Consider the following 22,608-nt stretch of genomic DNA (forward strand, 5'->3'; position numbering starts at 1 on the left):
GTTACCTAATATCTATTAATTTGACCAACCTGTATTCAAAAGTTATGGTTACCAGGATTGTTTGAGTAAACAATGACACGTGCCGATGGGGCAACCAATAATCAATCTCACACTTCATTTTTTTCGGGGAGTATTTTATTTGCCATCATAATTATAGTGTTTGTTCACTATATATCTAATCATCTGTCACGTATTTTTTTATCTAACTCTAGTTAACTTTCACATTAAATATTATTTTCCGAATTTTCAAAAATATTTAACTAAGGTTAAATGAAAGAACACATGGTAAGTAATAGATGCATGGTGAACATACAACATAATTTATGATCCTGAGCAAAAAATGCTCCGTTGTCTTCTGCACAAGCTAAAAGCACCATTAGAACACCAAAAACACTTTAGTTTGGAAAAGCTTCTTTAAAAATCATTTTTGGTAAACATAGACAGAAGCACTTTTGAACTAAAAGAGCTTTTTATTATTTTAAAAGCACTTCTACGCAGACCATTTCAATATCACTACGGTATGTAACCCTGCATCTATCTCTTGTTACATAGCTTTACCAGCCAACTTAGGAAATCAACAACCAAAGAATGGTAATTATTCCTCTTGACAATTTAAATATAAATGAAATAAAAGGATTAAATTAACAAATGGTACTTATTAACTACATTGTAAAAGATGAAGAATTGGTACAAAGAAAGATGAAGATGATAGAGAGAAAAACCAGAAAGATTGTATTGATTAAAATGGAGAAAATGTATACAAAAGAACTTAAGGAAATGATAGCTATACAATCCCTTATATAGCCATATAACCTAATTACAATAATACCCTTCTAACTATACTAACCAATCTTATCCTTATGACAACCTACCAACACATTTCAACTAACTATATTCTTCATTACTAAGTAACCATGTCATCACTAATGACTATGGTTAATAGTACTGCTATTCACATGCCCCTTTTTACCTCTCATACACCCTTATTAATTTTTGTCTATTGAATCATCTTTAATTCAATCAACCCGAAAACCGAAAATTGAGAATGATGCGTGAGAGGTAAAAATAGGTGTGTAGACAGCACCGACCTTAACAAATGGAGTACAATAGAAGAGAAACAAGAAGCAAAATCAGCTTTCATTAATATCATCGTTTAAAATTGTTACATTTAAAGCGATATATATAATATATAAACCGACTGTTGTTAAAAAGAAATATATGATCTCAAACAATAACGCTAATAGAGAGCAAATCCAAACTAAAAAAAATGCAAGTAGGAACAGCACCACAAAATCTCGACGTAAGATACTACAGCTCCCTCCTCTCGTGCATCAGAAGCAAAATTTAATTCCCACAATTTCGTACAGGAATAATTTGTAATAATGTACATAAAACCTCCTACAAGGGGATGGGAACGGGCGACTTACCGAGCCACTCGATAAAACCCCGCTCCGAGGAAAAATCATTCCCGATTGCCACAGAACATGCCAACCCCAAACCGAGCAAATGAACATAAGGAAAACACTGCACCGACATCACGGTCTGTTTGAATCTGTCTTTACCCATCTGTGCAAACTACTCAACCTCATAAACCCGGCGGAAATTTACTGATTTGTCCTTCCTCCAAGACATCTTTGTTGTTCATCTTGTAAGCTATCCGTATGCGCATGACAAGCGATTTCTGAAAAGATGTGAATTTTCTTCACTATCCACAACATCCACCAAACAATGAAGGGGATAAAAAGAAATAAACCATAGCTCTTATGTTAAGGATCTACGTCCCCAACTCAGTGTCATTGGACTAAACTTGGGTTGAGGTTACTAAAATACAGCATGGGTTCCAAACGTACATAAACCATACAACATTGTGTTCTAGATATCAATATATAGGGAGGTGATCCAACGGGCCCTAACGTAAGCAAAGGATTAACACAATGATTGCATCTCAACCATTAATAAACAGCTCCATGATCCCTACAATTTTTACTATATGTCATGCTGTACTACATTCATGGTCAGCTACTACGGATGACTGGTTCTATCTGGTACATGCATCTCATACTACAAGGAATGGAAGGGGCTGGATGGAACAAAGGAAAAAGCACAACTAAACAACAACAAAAATTTGTTTAGCCGCTGGTAACTCTCAAAGGGCGGAAAGGAATGAAAAGAATTAACATGAAATGAATTGCTTTCGCTTGCTCATGACATGCAGCAGTCAAATTCAGAACATACCTTTCCAAGTTGGCTGTTGGTAACTCTCAAAGTTTGTGTGACGGACCCATTACCACTTGCGGGCAAAGTATTGCTACTAGCCGGTTCTAAGTGCAATTGAAGAAACTGCAAATTGGAAGCACATAAAAAGAAATCAGAACAGCAAGTTGAAATTAACAACAAATAAACAGAATCCATAAGAACATCAAAGGCTTCAACTAAAAATCATGGGCAAACTTTCAATGGTTACCATACCATTAGAGGAGTACAACAACAAAGCACAAAAGAATTTTGTGAGTACAATGTGGGAATCTATACACGACCACTCAGGTTTCATTCATGACTGAATTTACTAGCACACAGAGTTTCTCTTTTATTCTTTTCGGATACACCAAGGCAAGGTTCAAGTTTTCGAGTTCTGTGAATTCTAGAAGAGACATTCAACTTTGCATCTAAACTACATGAGAATGGGAAATCCCATTGAAAACAGACAACCTAAAAGAAAGAACAGTAACAGCGTAGATTTAAGTGACCAAAATCACCTTTGGAACAGCTGCCTGAAAAATAAAATCTGTATAGACATTAGCGGACAAATTTGTGAATGTAGCCTCGATCACTGTTGTTTGTGGATTTCCAGGCTGCTTTGAGAAGTTGAAAACCATCCTTAAGTTGCTGCTTTCAAATGCCACTACAGATGGATAAGCTGTGCCATTGTTTTCTGCTTATTTAAAAAATAAGGCTATCACGAAATAAACCCAATCATATCTAAAAAATAAACTTTTCCGGGTTGATAAAATTTTACCATGTTTTGGGGTGCTAGCAGCAAAGCCATCCAACAAATCAATCACAGGGGCAGCTCCCGCAGAAGAAGTGGCTTGTATTGAATTTGAAGATGGAGCTGCTAGTCCTAATGGTGAAGCAGGTGTTTTGTTTCCTTGACTGGAGGATAACATATCTGGTAGAGATGAGCTGCTTTGTGTAGGTGAACCGATAGACAAGAGATCCAGTAGAACATCGGTGCCATTATTATTTAGAGAATGATTTACACCTAAGAGAATAACAAACAATACAAGGTTTGAGAATTGAGAATTGAGAAAAGAGACATAATGCAAATACTTTTTCTTCTTTCCCCTTTGTCTATTGGTATATCTATATAACGCAACACCAAAACAATTGAAGTCCCATATAAATTATTCCTTATATCACCACAGCAAGAAACAGATTCAATTTAAGACGAAGAATATTACAGTTAACTATGGGTTGCTGGGAGGCATTACCCTTCATAAGTTCATAGGGTTTTCTTACCCCATTCATAGGACTAAATCAAAATTTCAAAGACAAGCACGGACCAGAGAAAGGTTTGGTAGAATTAAGTATTTCATTTCAATGCACTACGATGCCGAAAAAATAAAATAACTAGTTATGGGATATGACTTCAGATTCAAAGTAGAGAGTTGAGAACACTACCTAACCCATGCCCACAAAACTAGTTATGGGATATTATATCAGATTAAATTTAGGTTTTACATATGCCCCAACTTAAACATAATATAAGATGCTCCATGTAATGACGATGAATCAGGATAGTGGTTCAATTTAGTACTTCTGGCCCATAAAGTGACATAATCTTTTCCAAACTAACCAGATTGTTTAGAAGCTGGTGCCAAATCAACACCAAGAAGATCATGAAGCAAATCACCACCAGAGGAGCTAGGTGCTGGCACATCATCTGAACCTAGATCAAGTAGATCCACAAGAGGAGCTGCAGAAGGTTTGGCAACTCCATTTGGCAGATTGATTGAAGCACCAACAGGAGAAGAAACAGTAGATTGCATTGAACCAGCCTTCTTTCCGATGAAAGTTGCCTCATCCAAAACTGGCATCCTTTCAACCAGTGTAGATCTGCACAAACTCATTGTCAGATTTCATGTTTAACGGAAGGGCTACTGGAGCATGGTGAGAAAAGAGAGACAGAGCAGAACATAGATTATGCCGTTACAAAAAATAGTTCTAACTTCTTAAACCTGGATACCTAATGTTCTGATGCTTTGCAATAATAGAGTTCAATTCAATGGATCTTTGCTGCAATTCAAGGACAAGGCTTCCTTTGTATTGAACAACTATATCCTTGATCCTCCTACATAAGTCATTCAGATAACAATCATGCTTTGTGTCATAAGAGGAAAATAAGATTAATATATTAAACGCCATGTCACATTATTTGGGAAACTTGGTAAACAGTTGAACAGAATTTTTTACAAAGAAAAAAAAACATACTCTGAACAAGATGGGAAACGCGAAGATAGTTTCAACAGAGCAATCAAACCCATTGATTTGGTAGTTAGATCCGAGGTATGATGCTTAATTGCAACCTCTATAACATCCACAGCATCAGACTCTGTTACCTGTTTAACAGATAAAGTAATTTGTCAGGAAACTTTGTTAAAAATTCCTAGACATTTCTTTTGCAATTTTTTTTTTTTTTTTTTGAGTTCTTTAAAAACCGGTTCAAAAAATGAGTGATTTTTTCTGGGAGAACCAAAAGGGCATTTCCCATTTTTATAGGAACTTCTGTACCAGAAACAATGGTATCTCCAATTGGAAGATATATAAAAGCATGTAAACTAATAGGACCCCAATTCCCTACCACCAACTTCTACCACCAACTAAAAATTTGAGAGTCTTCAATCAAATATGAAGTGTTTCACTATGCCATCACTTCAAATCAGAAAATGGCTAATATTCATTTAGATATTTTAATGTTTTAGCCTTGAAAAGATAAGCAAACACTTTGCAGAAAATATCTAAATGACTATTAGCCATTTCTGATTTGAAGTGATGGCTAGAACACTAAATATAATCATAGATCTTGAATCACTGTTCCAACTTATTAAAACAGCGGTCTTTTATTAATTTTATGCTAATGCAAGAAAGATGACTTCAGAAAAATTTTAAATAAATAAAAGAGAGCTCTGCTACTAAAAGCTCATATATTGGGCATACAAGGGCATGCACAGATTCTTTATGCTTTTCATGTTAAAATAAATAACAATTGCTAAGTGCAGGTGCTGCATGTAACTTTATACAATTAAAAGATGAATGCAGAAAGGTGAGATGAATGAAACACATGGAAAGGGTGCACTCACTGTTATTGGGTCCTCTATATCGAGCATGCCAACATTGTTAACCAACATGTCACCGTATTCTCCAATGCACCAAATTGCTACTCGAACAAGACTTTCCTGTATAAAATATTATACTCAAAAACATCAATGACATGCAACCTGGATACTCAAGATAATAGGGACTTTAAAATTGATAATTAATCCTATCAAAGCAAGACAATGATCACCTGTTCAGCTGATAATTGGAATGCTCGGTATAACACCCTAACTGTATATCCATGGAGATCAGAAGCATTGCTAATCACAACAATAAGTGCGTGCCATACTTCATCTTTTACAAAATTTCCAGCCTACTAAGCACAACATAAAGATCAGTACTTCTTTGAAACAAATTCCCAGTTCAGTATAATAAAAGTAGAAATAACCATCAAGTAAATAAAGAAATTCAACAAGCAGACATTAGGTATAACATGCCAAAAACATGTGCAAGATACAAGACCATCACAAATACAACTTAATTAATACTGACACCACTTCATTTGGATTTATACCTCAGAGAGAACCTTAAGCATCTGGTCAATGTACCAAATCTTCTCGGGGGAAAACCTAAATCATGAGAGGTGAATGCACATTAAATAATAGTTGCTAAAATAAAAATGCGATGAAATGCTGAACCTTGTTGTTGTAAAATAATCTTACAATACGGAGCAGTATCACAACCCTACCCTTCCCCCAATAGTCAATGAGCTCTTTCGCTAAATTTAAAAAGAAAAAACAACCCACTCTAAATTTAAACTGCATAAGTTTTTCTTTTATGATTTTATCCGACTAAAGTGCATATCTTACTTTGTAACAATGGAGCAAATTTTTGCAGTAAGATCTCCCTTGAATTCTTCATCACTTACTTCCAAATAGTCAATAAGCTCTTTTGTTAGAGGTTTCACATTGCTCTCATTCACAAGCACATAAACAAGCTCAAGGGCCCTCTTCCGAATTGAGGCATCTGAATCCTGTAAGAAGATTCAAGTCACAAGATTTTCAAGTTGTACATTAATCCTAAAGAAAAGTTGAATAATAAGGCATTTGAGTCAACATTTATTGGAAAAGGAGGCCTTCTTAATTCTCATAAAACACGAGCAAACAATATACCTTTACACATTCCAAGATAGTTGCCCGATGCCTCTGCACAGCTTGAGCATCAACTGTAATTGCCTTCATCAGCATGTTTAATGCAACATATCTGGAAGGAATAAAAGAAAATTTCAATGAAATAACAAAACAGGAAAACAGCTAAGCAAGAACATAATAAAGTCAAATGATCACAAAGCTTCAGTATTGGTTTGTCACATTTATCCAAAACAGTAAGCAATTCAGGGTTAATTGGACAAACCAAGTTGAGAACCCCAATGCACTAAAGTATAATGTCTAAACAATTGCCAAAGTTGGAAAAATTCAACACTGATATGGTAGCAGACAATAAAACATTGTCCAAGTTAAAATATCACAAAAGACCTGATATTGTTGTCACGATTTGATAAGAAGGAAAAAAAACTGATATGGTGACAGAAATAAAGCTTTGCATACGTTAAGGTATCATAGTTAGACCTGATATTGTTGTCACGATTTGATAAGAATCTTCCCAAGATATTGATGGCAAGCACACGTAAGCCACCACTATCTTCAATGCTCATGATAGTTTCAACACATTCATATAGGATTGCATTTCCTGCATTTTTGTTTGACTCGGTTTTTGTCGCCACCTAGGAAAAAATAAGAGTCAACTTTAGAAAGAAAATCACAGAATAATTCAAATTACGAAACACAATGGTAACGAAGTTAATAGTTTTGGGAATATTCTTGTTGGGAGTTTTTCTTTCGTAGGTAATGTAGAAGTTGAAATATATTTACAACATTAATAACTAAAGATTAATAGTTACACAATGGCAAAGATATTGCAGAAACATCAGCTTATTATATGGCAATAGATATTGCAGAAACATGGACTAAATGCATGTGATAGTATTTCCTCAGTCCTCACAGCCCGAATTCAATACTGAAAAATTAGCTACAATATGCAAGTTGTGACTAGTGAGTTTTTTTTTTTTTTTTCCTCTTGCTTACCTTTAATCCTTTATTATCATCAGCACGAGGTTGAAAATTTTCTTTTGTAGGTACGAAATCTTTTTACAGCAGTAATAACTAAAGATTAATAGCTTGCTGGCTAATAGCAAAGATGGCATGAAATAAACTCTGTAGCAACTTACCTGGGCAAGTATGTCATTCATACATTCACTAGCATCCGCATCTCCTTGGCCCAACACACGTAAAAGCTTTAGCAATCTAATATGCAGGAAAGGATCTGCGATCCCAGCAATGTCATACTCAGGGGCATATGGACTATTCACTACATCCTTAAGTGTTTTTACCAAGCCCTCGGTGCACTTCTGCATTAACAATTAGTTCAAGTTATTAGAAAACAACACATTTTTTCCCTTTTCAAGTTAACTTTTCAAAAGTTCCCTAAAACAACACTTTCAAATTAAAATAATAAACAACTCTATATAGGAGCATCCATTACACATAACTGCTAAGTGCTAAAGTCCATATGTTCTAGATTAACCAGAGTTCATATAAAATTTAGATCTGCTACAATAATCCTGAAAGTAGAACCAGAACTGTAGCGCAATAAGAACTGGTCAATTGTAAAGCTAAATTATCTTGCTCAAGGAATCAACATGATAACGATCTTTGTAGTTGTATGCATACTCGCCAATATGAACACTGTACAACTTACAAGAAGGCATGAGAAACAGCCTATTAGTTAACATAGCAAAATTAATCCCAATTACAACAATCATATTGCATAAGAACACCATTTCTGCATTGTCTCTTTTTAAGTTGTATAGAAGATCTATTATAGGCCATAGTCAAGTTACCTTTCTGAAATATTCAAGGGCTTCTTCACTGACTTTACAAAGATCTGTACAAAGTTGAACCCCTGTTATTAAAACACCATGATGCTTTTCTTTAAGTAACGTAGCAGCAGGATTAATGAAATTTTCCGCCAGCTCAGGGACTTTCCTTATAATCCTTATAGAGCACAATGCTGCCTACATTTAACAGGAGTGTAGTCAGTTCAAAATAAGAGAAAAAACTGATAAATGAAACATAAGGAGTCCAGGAAAGAAAGAAGAAAAAAACAATGCCAAATTACCAAACACAATTTGAGGGAAAAAAAAAAGTGTAATTTTTCCCCAACAAGATCAAATGTCAAATTTCAACACATTGACAGTTTTTGTTCTTCATAAAGAAAGGGAAGCCACCAGAAAAAGATGATATGTACAACAAATTTAATATTGGCAATTAGGAATCAAACTGCATGAGAATTTCTAACTTGCATATAAGTATTAATACAGATTCAGACAATTGCATTTTAGGTGCAAAGAGATGGACCAAAAATTTGTCAAAACATGTTCCAAAAGCAGACCAATGCAACAAAAAGGTTGGTTTGCGCAGAAACTCAACGACCAGATAGCTCAAGTGTTTGCGGACCATAAGAACTAATATAAGACATTAACTAAATATGTAGCAGATATTCATAAGAGGACATTTAGTTTAATTCCTGAACAAAACAATATGTAAGAAATTCAGCCATGTGTATAATAAACGGTGCAGAATCTTGGCATTGTTCAAGGAATGAGCTTTGAAGATTAAATCATATGATATAGTTTTTGCGTCTAGTTATGAAATAATTTGATAAGGCAACCATGAAATGGTTTCCAGTCCAGTGCCCATGAACTATACATTTTTATAAAAGAAAATTTAATAAAAAGGAAACTCAAAGAAGGTCATTGTCAACACTTTCCGGAATGCTAAATTAATCTCAAGGCTTAAAATAATTATGGCTCTTCCTTCTCCCTTCCATATTTTCCAATCTTGTGAGATTAACATACGATGCCATACGCAAGTTCCAAAACAACAAAATCTTGGCCAGATGAAAATATATTAGTAAAACTCACCTTTTTTCGGATATTTGGATCTCGAAATTGCAGCAACCTTTCCACTTCTGGTGCAAGATCACGAGCCATTTCAGCTGAACAAATATTTCCCAGAGCACAAAGAGCAAGTCCCACAATATATTGGTTGGTGTGATTGAGATCTCTGCATACAAGTTAAGGTTGCTACAAGGAAACATAAACTTACATTATCTTGTGTGCTTGTGAAAGTATTGTATCTTTGACAAACTTATTAATTGGTATTAAAGCAGGGGAAAAGCAGATCAGAGTGAGCAATGCTTTTTCTAATGAAATAGTCATCTAAGAGGTGGATACTGTTTCAATGAGTTTGTGACCAACATCAGAACTTCTTGTCTTTCATCAAGAAGCAGCATGAGGCCAAGATACCCTATTCTCTTCTCAGGAAAACCAGCAGATGCAATCAATTTCAGGCACTCCATTTGACCAAAATGTGTGGGATAACCCAGCATGTGGATGAACATGAGCTTAGCAAGGTTACGATGCCTGTAGTCATGATCATTTTCGTTTATGGATGCACGAATAGCAGCACACTCTTTTCTAACAACAGCACGTTCCTCCGCTGCAGTTTTGCAAGCACGTATAGCCCGAATCATGTCCCTGCATTTAAACAATACATAACATATTACACGTGAGATTAGGTTAACAATTATGCATGTCAATCATCTTGGGTGAAAGAAAATATACTAACAAGGTGATAACTATTTAGAATTTACTCATTTGGGTACATCATTCCTAACAATATGAAGTGCCCTTAACAAAATTCATGGAAAAAGATTCAAAACTAGAAAAATAAATGCTATGATTTGGAAACTATATAGGTTGTGAGATCCTAAAAGTGACTTGAATATTTGAAATCACTTCATTTTCCAGCCAATCCCAGTTTCTAAGAGGAATGAGAAGATTTGACACGTTGTAAATTACATACTTCAACATTGTGCCTTCATGGCCCTAAAGGCCATTAACTTTAGCTGACTGTTAGGTTCCAATTCTTTCAAGCTTTCTATTGAACTATTCTATAATGAAAGTAAGATCATAAGGACTAGTGTTTAGTGAAGAAAGATAAGATGGAATCTGACATACGTGTGAACTCTGACATCACAATTTGTCATTTTTTTCCTGGAATCTTTCAAAGATCATGTAGAAACCTCAACAGCTAATATGTGCCAACTTGCTTAGCTAATACTAATGACATTGCTTTAGGATTGCAAACCTAATTCAGAACAGTAAATAGTTCCCTAGTGGCAGCTAATCACCCTTCCAAGCACTTGGCAAGCATTCAAAATCGCAAACCCACTATAGTGACACTAAATTGAACCATTGGAACACCAGGGAATCCCTCTATCAAGCTACATCATGCTTCATGAGTCTCTGACCATGTTAAGAGGTACCACAGTTTGCTAATAATGTGAACTTCCAACGTAAAAATCGGGTTCACTCTTTCTAAGCGGGAGAAATGACAAAAAGGGAAAAGTCTTAGCACTTAGCTGAGCTGTGAAATGTTCAAGATTTTCCCAAAATACAAAAACCTTGATCTGCCCGATGTATCCTTTTACTCAGGAGTCATATCTATGCACTGACAAAGCAAAAAGCCAAAACAAACCACTCTGCAAGAAGAACCTACTGCCTTTGACAATGCCAAACACCTTGAATGTACATATATCCCAATCATACTCAAGAGTGGAACTATGCTTCCCTGACATAGAGTTTTCACTAAACCAACTTGGAGGATTGCCTTGTCAACACCCTTGCTCCTTTCAAAGAATCTTGACAAGAACAAACCCGACACTTCTACACCTTCTGAGGAATTCTTAAGAACTATAGATCAGGTATTCTCCTTCCATAGAAGCAAACACCAGCCTATGATGCCGCATACCAATTACACACCCAAAGGACAATGCAATTAGCTAAGTAGTGTACAAGCCCACACATTCCAACATTTACTCAGGTAAATTAAACTACCACCCCCTAATGAAGCAACAAAACCCGCCACGCATTTCGCAATAAAAGCAGCTCCAACTACTTGGACCAAACATACTAAAAGTTATAGATCAATTTCAACTACAATGCATTCCTAACTACACAATTAAGCTGCGGTGACGGCGAATCTTCCCGAATCTCAAAAAATAGCAATAAAAACAAACCGAATTTTACAAAATTAAAATCCGTACGTATTCATATATGAATTTCAACAAGTAATCTGACAATTGGGAAATGAGCAAGGGTTTTGTGAATTGTTACCTCAGGCGCGTGCCGGACGAGAAGGGATTCATGATTGGGTCCGTGGTTGAAGCTCCGCGAAAGCTCAATCGGATCCGCAAATGGGAGGCAAACCTAGCAGCCGCGGCGATCAATCAACTGATTCGGGCGGCAAATTGGATGGTTCGAATTCGGAATCCGAGATCCGAATACGTTACCGGAGAGATCTGGGTTAGAAAGTGTAGAGAGAGAGAGGAGAGATTTGGATCTGAGAGAGAGTATTGTGTTCGAGTTTTTCTCTTCTTTTGTTTCAGGGTCTCTTCCTTCCGTTTACGATGAAAATGCTCTTTTTTGGTCTTTGTAAAACTGAAAAATAATAAAATAAAATAAAAATATGAAATTGTTATTACTTTTCCAAAAATCTCTTTATACATCCCAAGCTTTATATATATGGAAAGAATAAATGATATTTTTAGAGCACCTATAACACTTTTCTAAAAATATGCACCCAAAAAAATTAATATATTACAAAATCGGCACTTAAATTCTCTAGGAGTGGTGATTGAGCAAGGACAATCCTCTCTTAATCGTCTTTTGAGGATTTTGGAGATTTTTAAATTGTGTTCATTCATCGTATTCATCAAATACTATTCATATTTAATTTAAAATAAAAATATTTAAAATAATTTATGACCATATAATTTACGATAAACAAACACAATTTGAGGATTTTCAGAATCCTCACAAAGAGGATCCCCACTGTTGTGAGTAGGATGGGTCCACCCTTGGATTTGGATCCTCTCCTGAGCTAATGGAGAGGATCCTCCTGACCAGTTATCATGAGCCGTTGGATTTTTATCCAACGGCTACAAACAGGGGGTTCCTTTAAAGTTATAATAATTATGGCCATTGGATTTTTATCCAACGGCTCATGATAACTGGTTAAGAGGATCCTCTCCATTAGCTCAGGATCCAAATCCTCCACCCTTGGCATTGGTATATTCTTTTTTTTTTTTTTTTTTTTTTTTTTGTAAATTTCACTAGGCACCATGTAGTTTAGAGTCTACATCAATTTAGTCTCTACATTTTGAACTAATTGCATGTTGAGCGATTTAGCAGAGGTTGTGATCACTCGTTTCTCGTTGGTCTCAAGAGGTATATTATATTACATTCACCACACAATTGCATCACTAGGTGAGCCTCGTTGCAGTTTTGCCTAATCCCTACACCTATTTCAAACTCGAATAATGACGTAATTATTTAAGCAAGTTTAGTTTCACACAAAGATCCTCCTCTCGCGATCGAAAGGCTCCTCAACATGATAGAGAGTAATTCATGTAGCATTGAATAATTTGCAACATCTCAACAAATTAACAATTTTGCAAATTTAGAAAGGCGGTTTTTGCTAAGTTTTGAAAAACATGGATCAAATTGTTACTAGATTTAAAACCAAGGGGGTGCAAAGTATAATTATCCCTTTTCTCAGTGGATTCGATTGGCGCGAATTAACTGTGGAACCCGGGGTGACGTGGCGCGAATCCGTGCCAAATCATCCGACGGTCCTGATGAGAAGTTGCCCTCTATTCACCTACCTGGTTCAGTAAAGTTTCTCAATAGAAAGTTTCTGCTTCCACTGCCGTCGCTGTCACGATTCAATGGCGTTGCGCTTCCAGTCCTCTGCCGTTGCTCTCTTCGTCTTCCTCCTCAGCGTCGCCCCACCTCGAGGTAAAACCGTAATTTTCTCAAATAAAAAGCCCTGAAATGACGTGGACATATTTATATTTGCGTTTCACTCCCTGGGTTTCCTTTTATTTCCATTCAGTATCCGCCGACGTGGTGCTGGAAGACGGGTACACCGTCACGACGGTGATCGACGGCCACAAACTCGGCGTGAACCCCTACGCGGTGCTCGCTTCCCCTGGATCGTCCGATCTCCTCGTCCTCGACTCTTCCGGTAGCGCCTTCTACGCCGTGCCATTTCCCACGCCCGGATCCCAAGGTAAATTCCAAAACAGTAAAACTATCTTACTTCCGAGTTCCGAACCGTACTTTTACGCTTAACGACGAGTCGTAACGTTTCAGAGAGTGTGATTACACGGTTATCCGGTAACGGCGACGGATATTCGGATGGGGAGTCGGGTTCGGCCCGGTTCAAGAAGCCCCGGAGCTTCGCCGTGAGTCCGAAAGGAAACGTCTTCGTAGCCGATAAGGGCAATAACGTCATTCGGAAGATAAGCGCTTCAGGTGACCTGAGAAACTCTCTTTCTTCTAGGATTTTAGCAAGCGTGGCATAATCGTAAATAGTCGCTCACTCATCTGTGTGTTTTTGCTGCATTGGATGCATTGGATGGATAGGTGTGAGCACGATTGCCGGAGGGTACTCGGTGAAGCCTGGGCGCGAGGACGGCCCTGCTCAAAACGCAACGTTTTCACCGGACATTGAGCTGGCTTTTGCTGCCGATCAGTGCGCGCTGCTTGTCTCCGATCGCGGGAATCAGTTGATCCGGTTGATTAATCTCAAGCCGGAGGACTGCGCCAGGAGTTCTCCGTCCAGTGAGTTTTTCCTGCAAATGCAATAGTTTCGTGCAGTTTAGTTGTGAAATTCAATTTTTGCATTATGCAATATGCAATTTGCAGAACTTGGAGCAGTTTCGATTTGGATTTTGGGTCTCTGCGTGTCGTGTGTTTTTGGAATTGTTGTTGGATTTGTGATGCGGCCTTACATATTCCCCAATGTAAGTGTTTGATTGATGTTTGTGATGCTTTGAGTGCCAAGATCACTACTGTAACGCAATGTGTCTAATGTTGTTAACTGGGACTTGTTAGACAGGAGGGCTGCCAGCGGCTCGTCTCCCGCTCGACATGGAAGCGCTGCCGAATCATTCTGGGGAAGCAAGTAGTACAGACAATTTGCTTCGCCGTCAGAGGCGCAACTGCTAGCTACGGCCCTGTTTTGTCGTTGTTGAGGCAGCTGTATCTGTTGGGCATCTCTCATATTTCTCTTATGTTTAGGATTAACTACGTAGAGGATTCCTGGATTCCGCCCAAGGAGTGTGTGCCTCTGCTTGATTCCGATGTTGATGACAGTAGTAGTAGTTGTTTTGAGATAACAGAGTCGTCGTCCAAGTATGTGGATCAGCTTAAGGATTTGGTGGGTTTCGATGGAAGCCTGGAACTGTGCAGCATGAAGGAAGGAGACGGTGGTGATGGGACGAGCGATGTGTTATCTAGCTCCCATGGAAGAATAGAGGGTCTGATAGACAGTAATATTATGGGATTTGTGGAGGGAGCTAAAGAAACAAGTCTGGTGGATGGGGCTTTGGGCGGTAATTCGGGTTTAGTTAAAAGGAGATGAAGTGATAAAACAAGAAGAAAGACGTCTGTGTTGTATATATAGTTTACCTCCAGTTGTGAGGATTGTGAACATTTTGAATATGTTTTTGTCAGTTATAAATATAGCAATTTCAGTCCTTTGCGTCTATTTTGAGAAACTCCGTTTGATTTTCATAAATTCTATGATGCTCTGAAGTAGAGGATATTCTGGGCATTTTAACGGTTAGATCTTAATTTTTGTATTTTTAAACAAAGCGTTTAGGCCTTCCACAATGGTTCAGGTGAGTGGTATGTGTATAGGGATCAGTCATCTTGAATTCAATTTTTATAACACTACCGCTAGTGAGTTCAATATATTGATACCACACTCATGAGTTTGATACATTGAACTCATGAACTCGTGAGTTCAATAAATTAGCATCACACTCAAATTTTCCAACCCACTATAAAGTATGATTTCTATATGAGTTTAATATATTCGTATCACACTTTTTTCAACATATTGTGGAAGGCCTTAGTAAAGCATCAAAGAATATCACATTTGTAAGTGTCAGTGTCTTGCTTTTCTGCACCCCAAGTTTAAATCTCCCTCCCACTCAAAATTAAAAAAAAAAAACAAAAAAAAAATATTAAAAAAAAAAAAAGGAATACCACATTCCTTGAACAAAGAAAGAAATTGGACCAATATTCTTGAACAAAAACCTTGTATATTTTGACCAGAGTGAGATACCTCACATTGCAAAGGGGCTGAAAACCTTCCACATACAACTTACCAGGAATGGTTGCCACTGCCTATAACCTAAAATTTGAAGGATTTATATGAAGAATATAATAAGGTCAAAACTATGCATCTTTATTAAGTGTATGATCACTAACATCCATGGGTATAACTATAGCCGTTCGGATTGATTCGGGACCCGAAACTGTGATGATTGAACAATGGAGCTCCATAATCAATAGGCTTAATGACCACAGCTTCACCCTTCCCATCCTGCTCCTGAACTGCACCAAACACAACCTCGGTGGTATTTTCGCTACTCTGCTCATAGATAGTATTTGGGGTTGATGATTGGTACCGATGATAATGCTGCTGTGATTGTTTTTGCTGCTGCTGCTGTTGCTGCTGAAGATTATCCCATCCATTAGAGAAAACTCGACTTTGCCGCAACTGATGGATTGTTTCAGCATCCTTGGCCATGAATGGGTAGGTTTTGCGAGGGGTGGGAGTTCGGGTTTCAATGGAAGGTGGCTCATCTTCATCTGGTATCACATAGCTATCTTGCACAGGCCAGGAATTTGAGTACTTCTGTTGCTGCTGACTTTGGTATTGATAGTTCAGATGTTTTTTCCTGAAACCGGGAAATATTGCCCCAAGAATTTCCATACCAGATGCCCCAGCATTGACCAAAAGCTTCCCAAGAGATCCAAAGAAGCCTTCTTCATGCTTCTCCTGCTCATCTTCAGTTGGAATCAAAGGTGGCCTGACTGGTTTCAGAGGCTTCTGGTATGAACTTGGAGGAATGCTCGTCTTCGTTGGCTCTTGATCCTTCAAAAATGCAATATAAAAGGCATAAGAATGTTTCATGCTATCATATAAGATACTAAAAATCTTGATTTATGATTTGAGGTTGCAATGTCAGAAAGGTAGTGCATAATATTTAATCAAGGTACTTTTTCATAAAGAGTTTTCTCTCAGGTATCAATACTACTTCACAATTACAAAATCTGAAGTCAGCGTACATTTACGGGATCCACTCTTCCTATTCACAAACCAAACAAAAGGCAAAAGCAATTTCAAATAGTTCCTGTGATAACAACGGGCGCAAACCTCACAGAAGCCAAAATCTACCCCACAAACAGATGTCAATAAAGTAGGCAGAAGAAAAAAACTGAGTACTCACATTTTGTGAAGAGACAATTGTACCAACTCTACGTTGTAGCAATGCTAACATATAACCAAAGAAGCCAGCCCCAACAAGCATTGCAATCCCTGCAATGATGAAAATCAGTATCTATGTATTTCTAAATATTTACACCATTCAAGAGAAAACATTGGGGTAAAATAAATTACCAAGAGGGAAACCACTTCCATATTGATAAGCACAGTCATCGAAATGTAGTTGGATCTCCCTGATTGCTTGATTTCCTCTGTCTATAACAAGTAAAGAGCAGCTGCTTCCAATATAAACCACATCAAAATCGTCCGAAAACTTTGCATCTTCACTTGGTCCATCCACATGGCTTCCCCCACGGCCCAATTTCCCTCCTGCTATTGTTGTAACCCCTAACAGTACAAATTTCAATGACATCAAAATTAAACGTCTTCCTACCAACTTAATTGGAAAAAGTCTTATAATGTTGATGGTGGCGGGTACTAAATAACAAACTGTTGTAATTATTCTTGAGAGAACAAGTGTAAACGTGTATATTCATACATACACACATACAAATATACAGTGGGATATGCTACACACTAGTACGTGTCAAAGTGAAACAATGAAGAAAGAAGAAGCAAATTTGCTTCATTGATAATGCTGAACATCAATAAATAAACCAATTCTTCAAAGAAATCTAATAAAGCAATTACCAGCATCGCTTATCTTCCTGATTGCCATATTCATTGTGTCTGCAACATAAATATTTCCACTGTCATCAACTGTAAACCCCTTTGGGTGGTTCATTCTTGCCTCTCTGGTCCTCCCATCTACATGACCCGGGTATCCATCAGAAGATCCTGCAACCAGCTTTGGTCTGCTGTCTGCAGTGTCCGATAAAACTAGATTAAAAATATTGGAGATATGCAAGCTCTAAGAAGTTCAATGTATCCAAAACAAGAATACAAGAGTTGATTTTCTAGTAGCGTTTGTATCACAGAGTAGACTGAAGACATCAACACAATATAGCATGCTTCTAATGAAGATCAAGGCAATTTCCAGTTTAGGGAATACGAGATTCATTGCACAAATAGTATTGCACCTGGAAGCACAACCATGAATTTTGAAGAAAAATCCAAACATAAAAAAGAAAACCGCATTCGAACTACAAGCAAAAACTTGCTAATCAAGACATCTGGCTTGAAAGATCGACTAAAGTATACAAAACTCAAGAAAATGTGAGTCCCTCAGTAACTTGGCCAAGCAGCACACTGCGCAAATCATACTTCAAAGATTGCAAGTTCAATTAAAACCAAAAAAGCAACTTACCAAGGCATTGCACAAAACAAAAGCAACTTACACAGAGAGAGAGAGGAAGAGATCCTATAGAGGTTGCTATTAGCAGAATCCAAAATCAGAAGCTCCCCACTTGGCAAAACCTCCACAGAGTAAGGCTCAATACCAAGCTTGCTTCCATCAAACACCGTCTCCACATTGAACCCACTCTCAAACTTCATCACCGGACGGCCCGAAACCGCTGCACACAGAAATTTCATAAATCCCCAACATTCCAGATTACAACACAACAAACCCTCAAAAATTCAGAAGAAAATAACAATAAAATGTGGGTGGATTCAGAGATCTAGACCTGTTTTGGTAGTTGCTTTGAGCGACCACAGCCATTTCATGAATGCAGACGCAGCATTTGAGAAAAACCCACCAACAATCTCTGAAAAAAGCCAACAAAAAAAGCTATTTTTTAATAAAAACAAACCAAAATCAGATCATGCAGAAGCTGAGCTCAGTCACATATATACATATATATAAACAATTATACATAAATTCAAGAGTCTCTCACTTGCTGGGGCAGTAGTGGCAGCTGAGGAGACGCCGCCAAACATAACCAAAACGATGAGAGCCGCCGCCCATAAACTCCGACCCATTACTCCTTTTCTTCCAATGGAGGCCACAACACAAAAAAGCTGAAACATTCAAGCTGCCAGCATTGAGAGAACCCCTAAATCCTATATGGGTTTTTGCAAAATGTGGGTGGTAAGAAGCGAGAGACGCTTTTTTCCTCAAATAATTTCTGGTTTGGAGAAAAACACAGTGTGCTCCTCCCGAGTGCAAAAGCGACTGTGTGTGAAAAGATGAAAGAGACAAAGGATGAAAAAGGAGAGGAAAAGGCAAGGGGGGAAGAGAAAGAGATGAAAAAGCGGAGAGCTCAAATGCCTCAGTGGGGACTCGAGAGTGAATGACGAGAGTGTGAAAGAATCGTATTCTCTGTTAAGAGTGATTGGGTCATGAAATTTTATTTACTAGTTTATCTTTTCGTAATATATTTTAAATTACTCTAATTTATAAAACGGTATTAGCTAGAGAAATATTATCGTGATAACTCGCATGAAATGGAAGTATCAAGAGGTGTCCTCAACATATTACGCATATTTTCTCAAAAAAAAAAAAAAAAAAACGTATTACGCATAGCTTTGTTGTATACAAGCGTTTAATTAATTTGAAGTACAGTTACTTTAATATTCATAATTCACGTAAAGTGTAAATATTTTTCTTTTTCTTTTTATGAATCCAACCAAGCATGCAACAGTTATTCTCCACCCAAATTCTCAGCACGTTCCCTTTTTGGAATAATTTTTTTATTAATCCGATCTAAGTTTCAACATGCTATTGTCGTTGTTTGTTTTTTATTTGTTATTATTAATGTTTGTTTATGGTTGTAATTATAGATAAAAATGTATCAATGATCCTTTAATTTTAACTCAATTGAAACAATGATCTCTCAATTTTAACTTAATTAAAGCAATTGTCTGTCACCTTAAATTATATGACTAGTGTTCCTTAACTTATCAAAACATGCAACCATGATCATTTTCGTCAAATCCGTTAAAATTTTCGTCAAAATAAGTCACGTGGCACACACATAAGGCTGAATCAAGGGACATATATGAAAAACCAAATGAAAAAAATTGTAGCAACGGTTCCTCAAAATTTAACCCAACTGAAGCAATTGTCTCTTAACTTTAATCTATTTGTAGCAATGGTCATTCCAACATGAGTCATTTTGATGAAATTCTGACGGAGTTGACGAAAAGAACAGTGGCTACACGTTTTGATTATTTAAGAGACTAATAGTCATGGATTTTTAATTGAGGAGTCATTGCTCCAATTGAATTAAAATTTATAGACAATTTTTTCTCTAATTATAATTTAATATTATTACTTAAAAGTGATGTGTGGCTAAAATTATTGGGATTTGGATCTCATTCAAATCTAAATTGTGAGGATCACATCCTAACTGTTTATCGTATATTATACGGTCAGAAATCGTTTTGAATTTTTTATTTAAAATTAAACACAAATAGTATCTAATGAAAATTGAACGCACAATATACGGTAAACTACTAGAATATAAGAATCTTTAAAATCCTCGTAAAAGAACTCAAAGATAATCCTCATCCGTATTATTGTCCCCAATAAATCAGCTGCCCTCTTGTCCAATACAACGGTATTTTATTGTAGAATCCAGCTCATTTTTGTCAACTTTGTTTCAACAGTTTGTCCGTACTAGAGCTACCATTTTGACGGGTTGCAATTCCGATGCAAATTGCAACCTACTAAAGTGAAAGAGACAGCTTGAGGAGGAAGCAACTACCCATAACGTAAAAGTAGGGCTGGAAAAAAATCCTAAAAATCCCAAACCAAACCGAAAAAATCCCGATCCCAAACCAAAATTCCCGAAATTTTCGGTATGTCATCCTGAACCAAACCGAAATTTTCGGTATGGGATTCAGTTTTGCATCTCCATATTTTCGGTATTCCCATACCGAACCGAAAATAAATATTATATATATATATATATAATATTTTTTAATTATAAGAAAATTATTTCAACCGCTCATTGTTTTGAATTTAATCTGTACCGTTCATTTGTTTTTAGGTCGGATCTCCCATTTCACACTTCCGTTCCATTGATTCGATCGAACTTGAAGCGCAGCAGCCTTCCTCACCGAGCCCTCATCTCATCTCTCTATGTCGAATTCCGGCCAGCCACCGGCCCACCACCACACCATACTATCTATCTCCTCTGACTCTCCAACCTTCCTTCACCACGCAGCCACCGCCACGCCACCGCTCTCTCTCTCTCGCGATCTCTCTCGGGTGATTTTCTCTCGCATCACAGAACTCTCGATCTAGCACCAGCACCGAATAGTGCAGCTACAGGTAATGCTACCCATTCTTTTTGTTACTTGACCACTAAGAAATTTTATGAGAATCGGATTTCCATATTTTTGTTTTGGCTATGGAATCTTAGATACATGGTCTTGCTTTAATGTTTGATGGCAAATCAAGTTTTGTAATTCTGTTTTCTTTGCAGTTCTATATTTATTTTTTGGGCTGAGGTTATTTTACATTGCTTGGAGATCATCAGATTCTAAATCTTCCCAGAAGAAAGAAATTGAAGAAGTAAGTTTATTATATGTTTTCACTTTTTAGCCTTTATTTGATTTGTATTTATTTATGATCTCTAGATAAATGGATGGTAAACTAACAATGCTTGGTGCCTGTACTACCCAGGTTATGGATCATAATAATCAACTTTAGTTCGGATAAAGCAATATTTAAATTTTTTGAAGACTTGCTTTGATGCTTTTGAATGAACATGTGAATGATGGAGGTCTTCAAAAACCTCTGAAACCAACCTCATCTGTATAGTGATAAAGATTGCAAAACAACTTTACCTCAACTGTGCAACTGATAAAGTAAGATGATGAAATTGAGTTAACCAGTGTCATATGTTTAAAACTTTCCAGGCTCATTGGTTTTCCCTTGAGTTAGCCATGAAAGTACTAGGCATTTACGAGAAGTGGGAATAATCTCAGAATTCAGAGTTGTTCTGAATTGACTGCCTACATTATTCCTGATGTCTGATCACTTTTTATATCCTTTTGTCTTCATCGCGTGTATGAGCTTACAACATGAATTTTGTCCCTTTGCCAGTCTATTTTGTTATTTTTGCTGTCTAAATTTGTTTCCATGGTGTTGTAACTTGTAACTAAAAGGTTCAGATACTGCAAAAGTGCGATTTCTTATTATCGATGTGATCAAGATTTAAGTTGTTCTGTGTGTCAATTAGGTACTTTCCACTGGACTTGGTAGGATTGTGCCAAACTTGATATCAAGGAAGCATACGAATAGTGCAGCTACATGTAAAGCTACCAATTCTTTTTGTTACTTGACCACTAAGAAATTTTATGAGAATCGGATTTCCATATTTTTGTTTTGGCTATAGAATCTTAGATACATGGTCTTGCTTTAATGTTTGATAGCAAATCAAGTTTTGTGGTTCTGTTTTTGCTTCTCATACCATATAGAATCTTAGATACATGGTCTTGCTAGTTTAGAAACAAGTTGGTCTTTATTTGCTTCCTAGTTCAAATACACGATATATTTTGAGTTCTTTTTCTCACAACCATGTATTTCTATGTTGAATGCTCAAATTTTTGAACCATTTATTTTATTTATTGATTGGAATTTGAATATATGCTGAACTATGGTTGTGATATATGTTAATGTGCATTGTTATTTTATTTGTTAGGATGGACGGGTCTAGTAGCCAATCTAGTACACATATGGTCTCGGTATTAGGAAAACGAAAACAAACCCAACCTAGTGGTACCCTTCAACTAGGCACTCCCTCACCTCAAGATTATTTGCATAATGATTATTATGTAGATTGTTGGGATGATGATTCATGATCTACCACGAAGGCATTTTAGTGAAATGATTCATGAGATTGAGATAACTTCTTAA

At 36.9% G+C, this 22,608-nt stretch overlaps 3 protein-coding genes and 1 long non-coding RNA gene across 5 annotated transcripts; 2 read left to right on the forward strand and 2 right to left on the reverse strand.

Annotated features, from left to right (window-relative positions):
- Window positions 1-1,120: 1,120 nt before the first annotated feature.
- LOC126596317 (AP-1 complex subunit gamma-2-like) lies at window positions 1,121-11,922 on the reverse strand. The gene is made up of 18 exons (XM_050262863.1): window positions 11,615-11,922; window positions 9,671-9,973; window positions 9,359-9,500; window positions 8,276-8,449; window positions 7,604-7,783; window positions 6,945-7,099; window positions 6,489-6,579; window positions 6,186-6,349; window positions 5,891-5,945; window positions 5,567-5,689; window positions 5,361-5,456; window positions 4,492-4,619; window positions 4,247-4,351; window positions 3,857-4,116; window positions 3,017-3,262; window positions 2,757-2,932; window positions 2,236-2,340; window positions 1,121-1,681 (listed from the first exon to the last, which is right to left on the reverse strand). Exons 1-18 carry the CDS (start codon window positions 11,644-11,646, stop codon window positions 1,586-1,588), a joined length of 2,631 nt encoding a protein of 876 aa, XP_050118820.1. The 5' UTR covers window positions 11,647-11,922; the 3' UTR covers window positions 1,121-1,585.
- Window positions 11,923-13,138: 1,216 nt separating this feature from the next.
- LOC126596326 (uncharacterized) lies at window positions 13,139-15,042 on the forward strand. The gene is made up of 6 exons (XM_050262876.1): window positions 13,139-13,297; window positions 13,395-13,571; window positions 13,655-13,816; window positions 13,928-14,125; window positions 14,210-14,307; window positions 14,403-15,042. Exons 1-6 carry the CDS (start codon window positions 13,228-13,230, stop codon window positions 14,925-14,927), a joined length of 1,230 nt encoding a protein of 409 aa, XP_050118833.1. The 5' UTR covers window positions 13,139-13,227; the 3' UTR covers window positions 14,928-15,042.
- A 550-nt stretch (window positions 15,043-15,592) lies between these two features.
- LOC126596323 (uncharacterized) lies at window positions 15,593-19,039 on the reverse strand. Its single transcript, XM_050262874.1, has 7 exons — window positions 18,638-19,039; window positions 18,428-18,508; window positions 18,140-18,316; window positions 17,493-17,663; window positions 16,977-17,189; window positions 16,807-16,895; window positions 15,593-16,451 (listed from the first exon to the last, which is right to left on the reverse strand). The coding sequence occupies exons 1-7, from the start codon at window positions 18,768-18,770 to the stop codon at window positions 15,777-15,779; spliced, it is 1,539 nt and encodes a 512-aa protein (XP_050118831.1). The 5' UTR covers window positions 18,771-19,039; the 3' UTR covers window positions 15,593-15,776.
- Window positions 19,040-20,878: 1,839 nt separating this feature from the next.
- LOC126596339 (uncharacterized) lies at window positions 20,879-22,067 on the forward strand. 2 transcript variants are annotated; one of them, XR_007613949.1, is made up of 3 exons: window positions 20,879-21,018; window positions 21,173-21,261; window positions 21,609-22,067. It is a non-coding gene; the product is annotated as an uncharacterized LOC126596339 (long non-coding RNA). The 2 variants fall into 2 exon arrangements; XR_007613948.1 differs by having other exon boundaries at window positions 21,932-22,067.
- The last annotated feature ends 541 nt before the right edge of the window (window positions 22,068-22,608 follow it).

The sequence above is a fragment of the Malus sylvestris genome, chromosome 13 (genome assembly GCF_916048215.2).
Source record: "Malus sylvestris chromosome 13, drMalSylv7.2, whole genome shotgun sequence".
Classification (NCBI taxonomy): domain Eukaryota; kingdom Viridiplantae; phylum Streptophyta; class Magnoliopsida; order Rosales; family Rosaceae; genus Malus; species Malus sylvestris.

Excerpts from the sequence above, each read along its gene's own strand:
- LOC126596323 (XM_050262874.1), bottom strand. The coding sequence starts at position 18,770 with ATGTTTCAGCTTTTTTGTGTTGTGGCCTCCATTGGAAGAAAAGGAGTA. Across the intron at positions 18,317-18,427 it reads CAAAGCAACTACCAAAACAG|CGGTTTCGGGCCGTCCGGTG; the intron begins GTCTAGATCTCT and ends TTCTGTGTGCAG. Across the intron at positions 16,896-16,976 it reads TGGAAGTGGTTTCCCTCTTG|GGATTGCAATGCTTGTTGGG; the intron begins GTAATTTATTTT and ends TCATCATTGCAG.
- LOC126596317 (XM_050262863.1), bottom strand. The coding sequence starts at position 11,646 with ATGAATCCCTTCTCGTCCGGCACGCGCCTGAG. Across the intron at positions 5,690-5,890 it reads TGCTTAAGGTTCTCTCTGAG|GCTGGAAATTTTGTAAAAGA; the intron begins GTATAAATCCAA and ends TGTGCTTAGTAG. Across the intron at positions 1,682-2,235 it reads CCAACAGCCAACTTGGAAAG|AAATCGCTTGTCATGCGCAT; the intron begins GTATGTTCTGAA and ends ACATCTTTTCAG.
- LOC126596326 (XM_050262876.1), top strand. The coding sequence starts at position 13,228 with ATGGCGTTGCGCTTCCAGTCCTCTGCCGTTGCTCTCTTCGTCTTCCTC. Across the intron at positions 13,572-13,654 it reads TCCCACGCCCGGATCCCAAG|AGAGTGTGATTACACGGTTA; the intron begins GTAAATTCCAAA and ends GTAACGTTTCAG. Across the intron at positions 14,126-14,209 it reads CGCCAGGAGTTCTCCGTCCA|AACTTGGAGCAGTTTCGATT; the intron begins GTGAGTTTTTCC and ends TGCAATTTGCAG.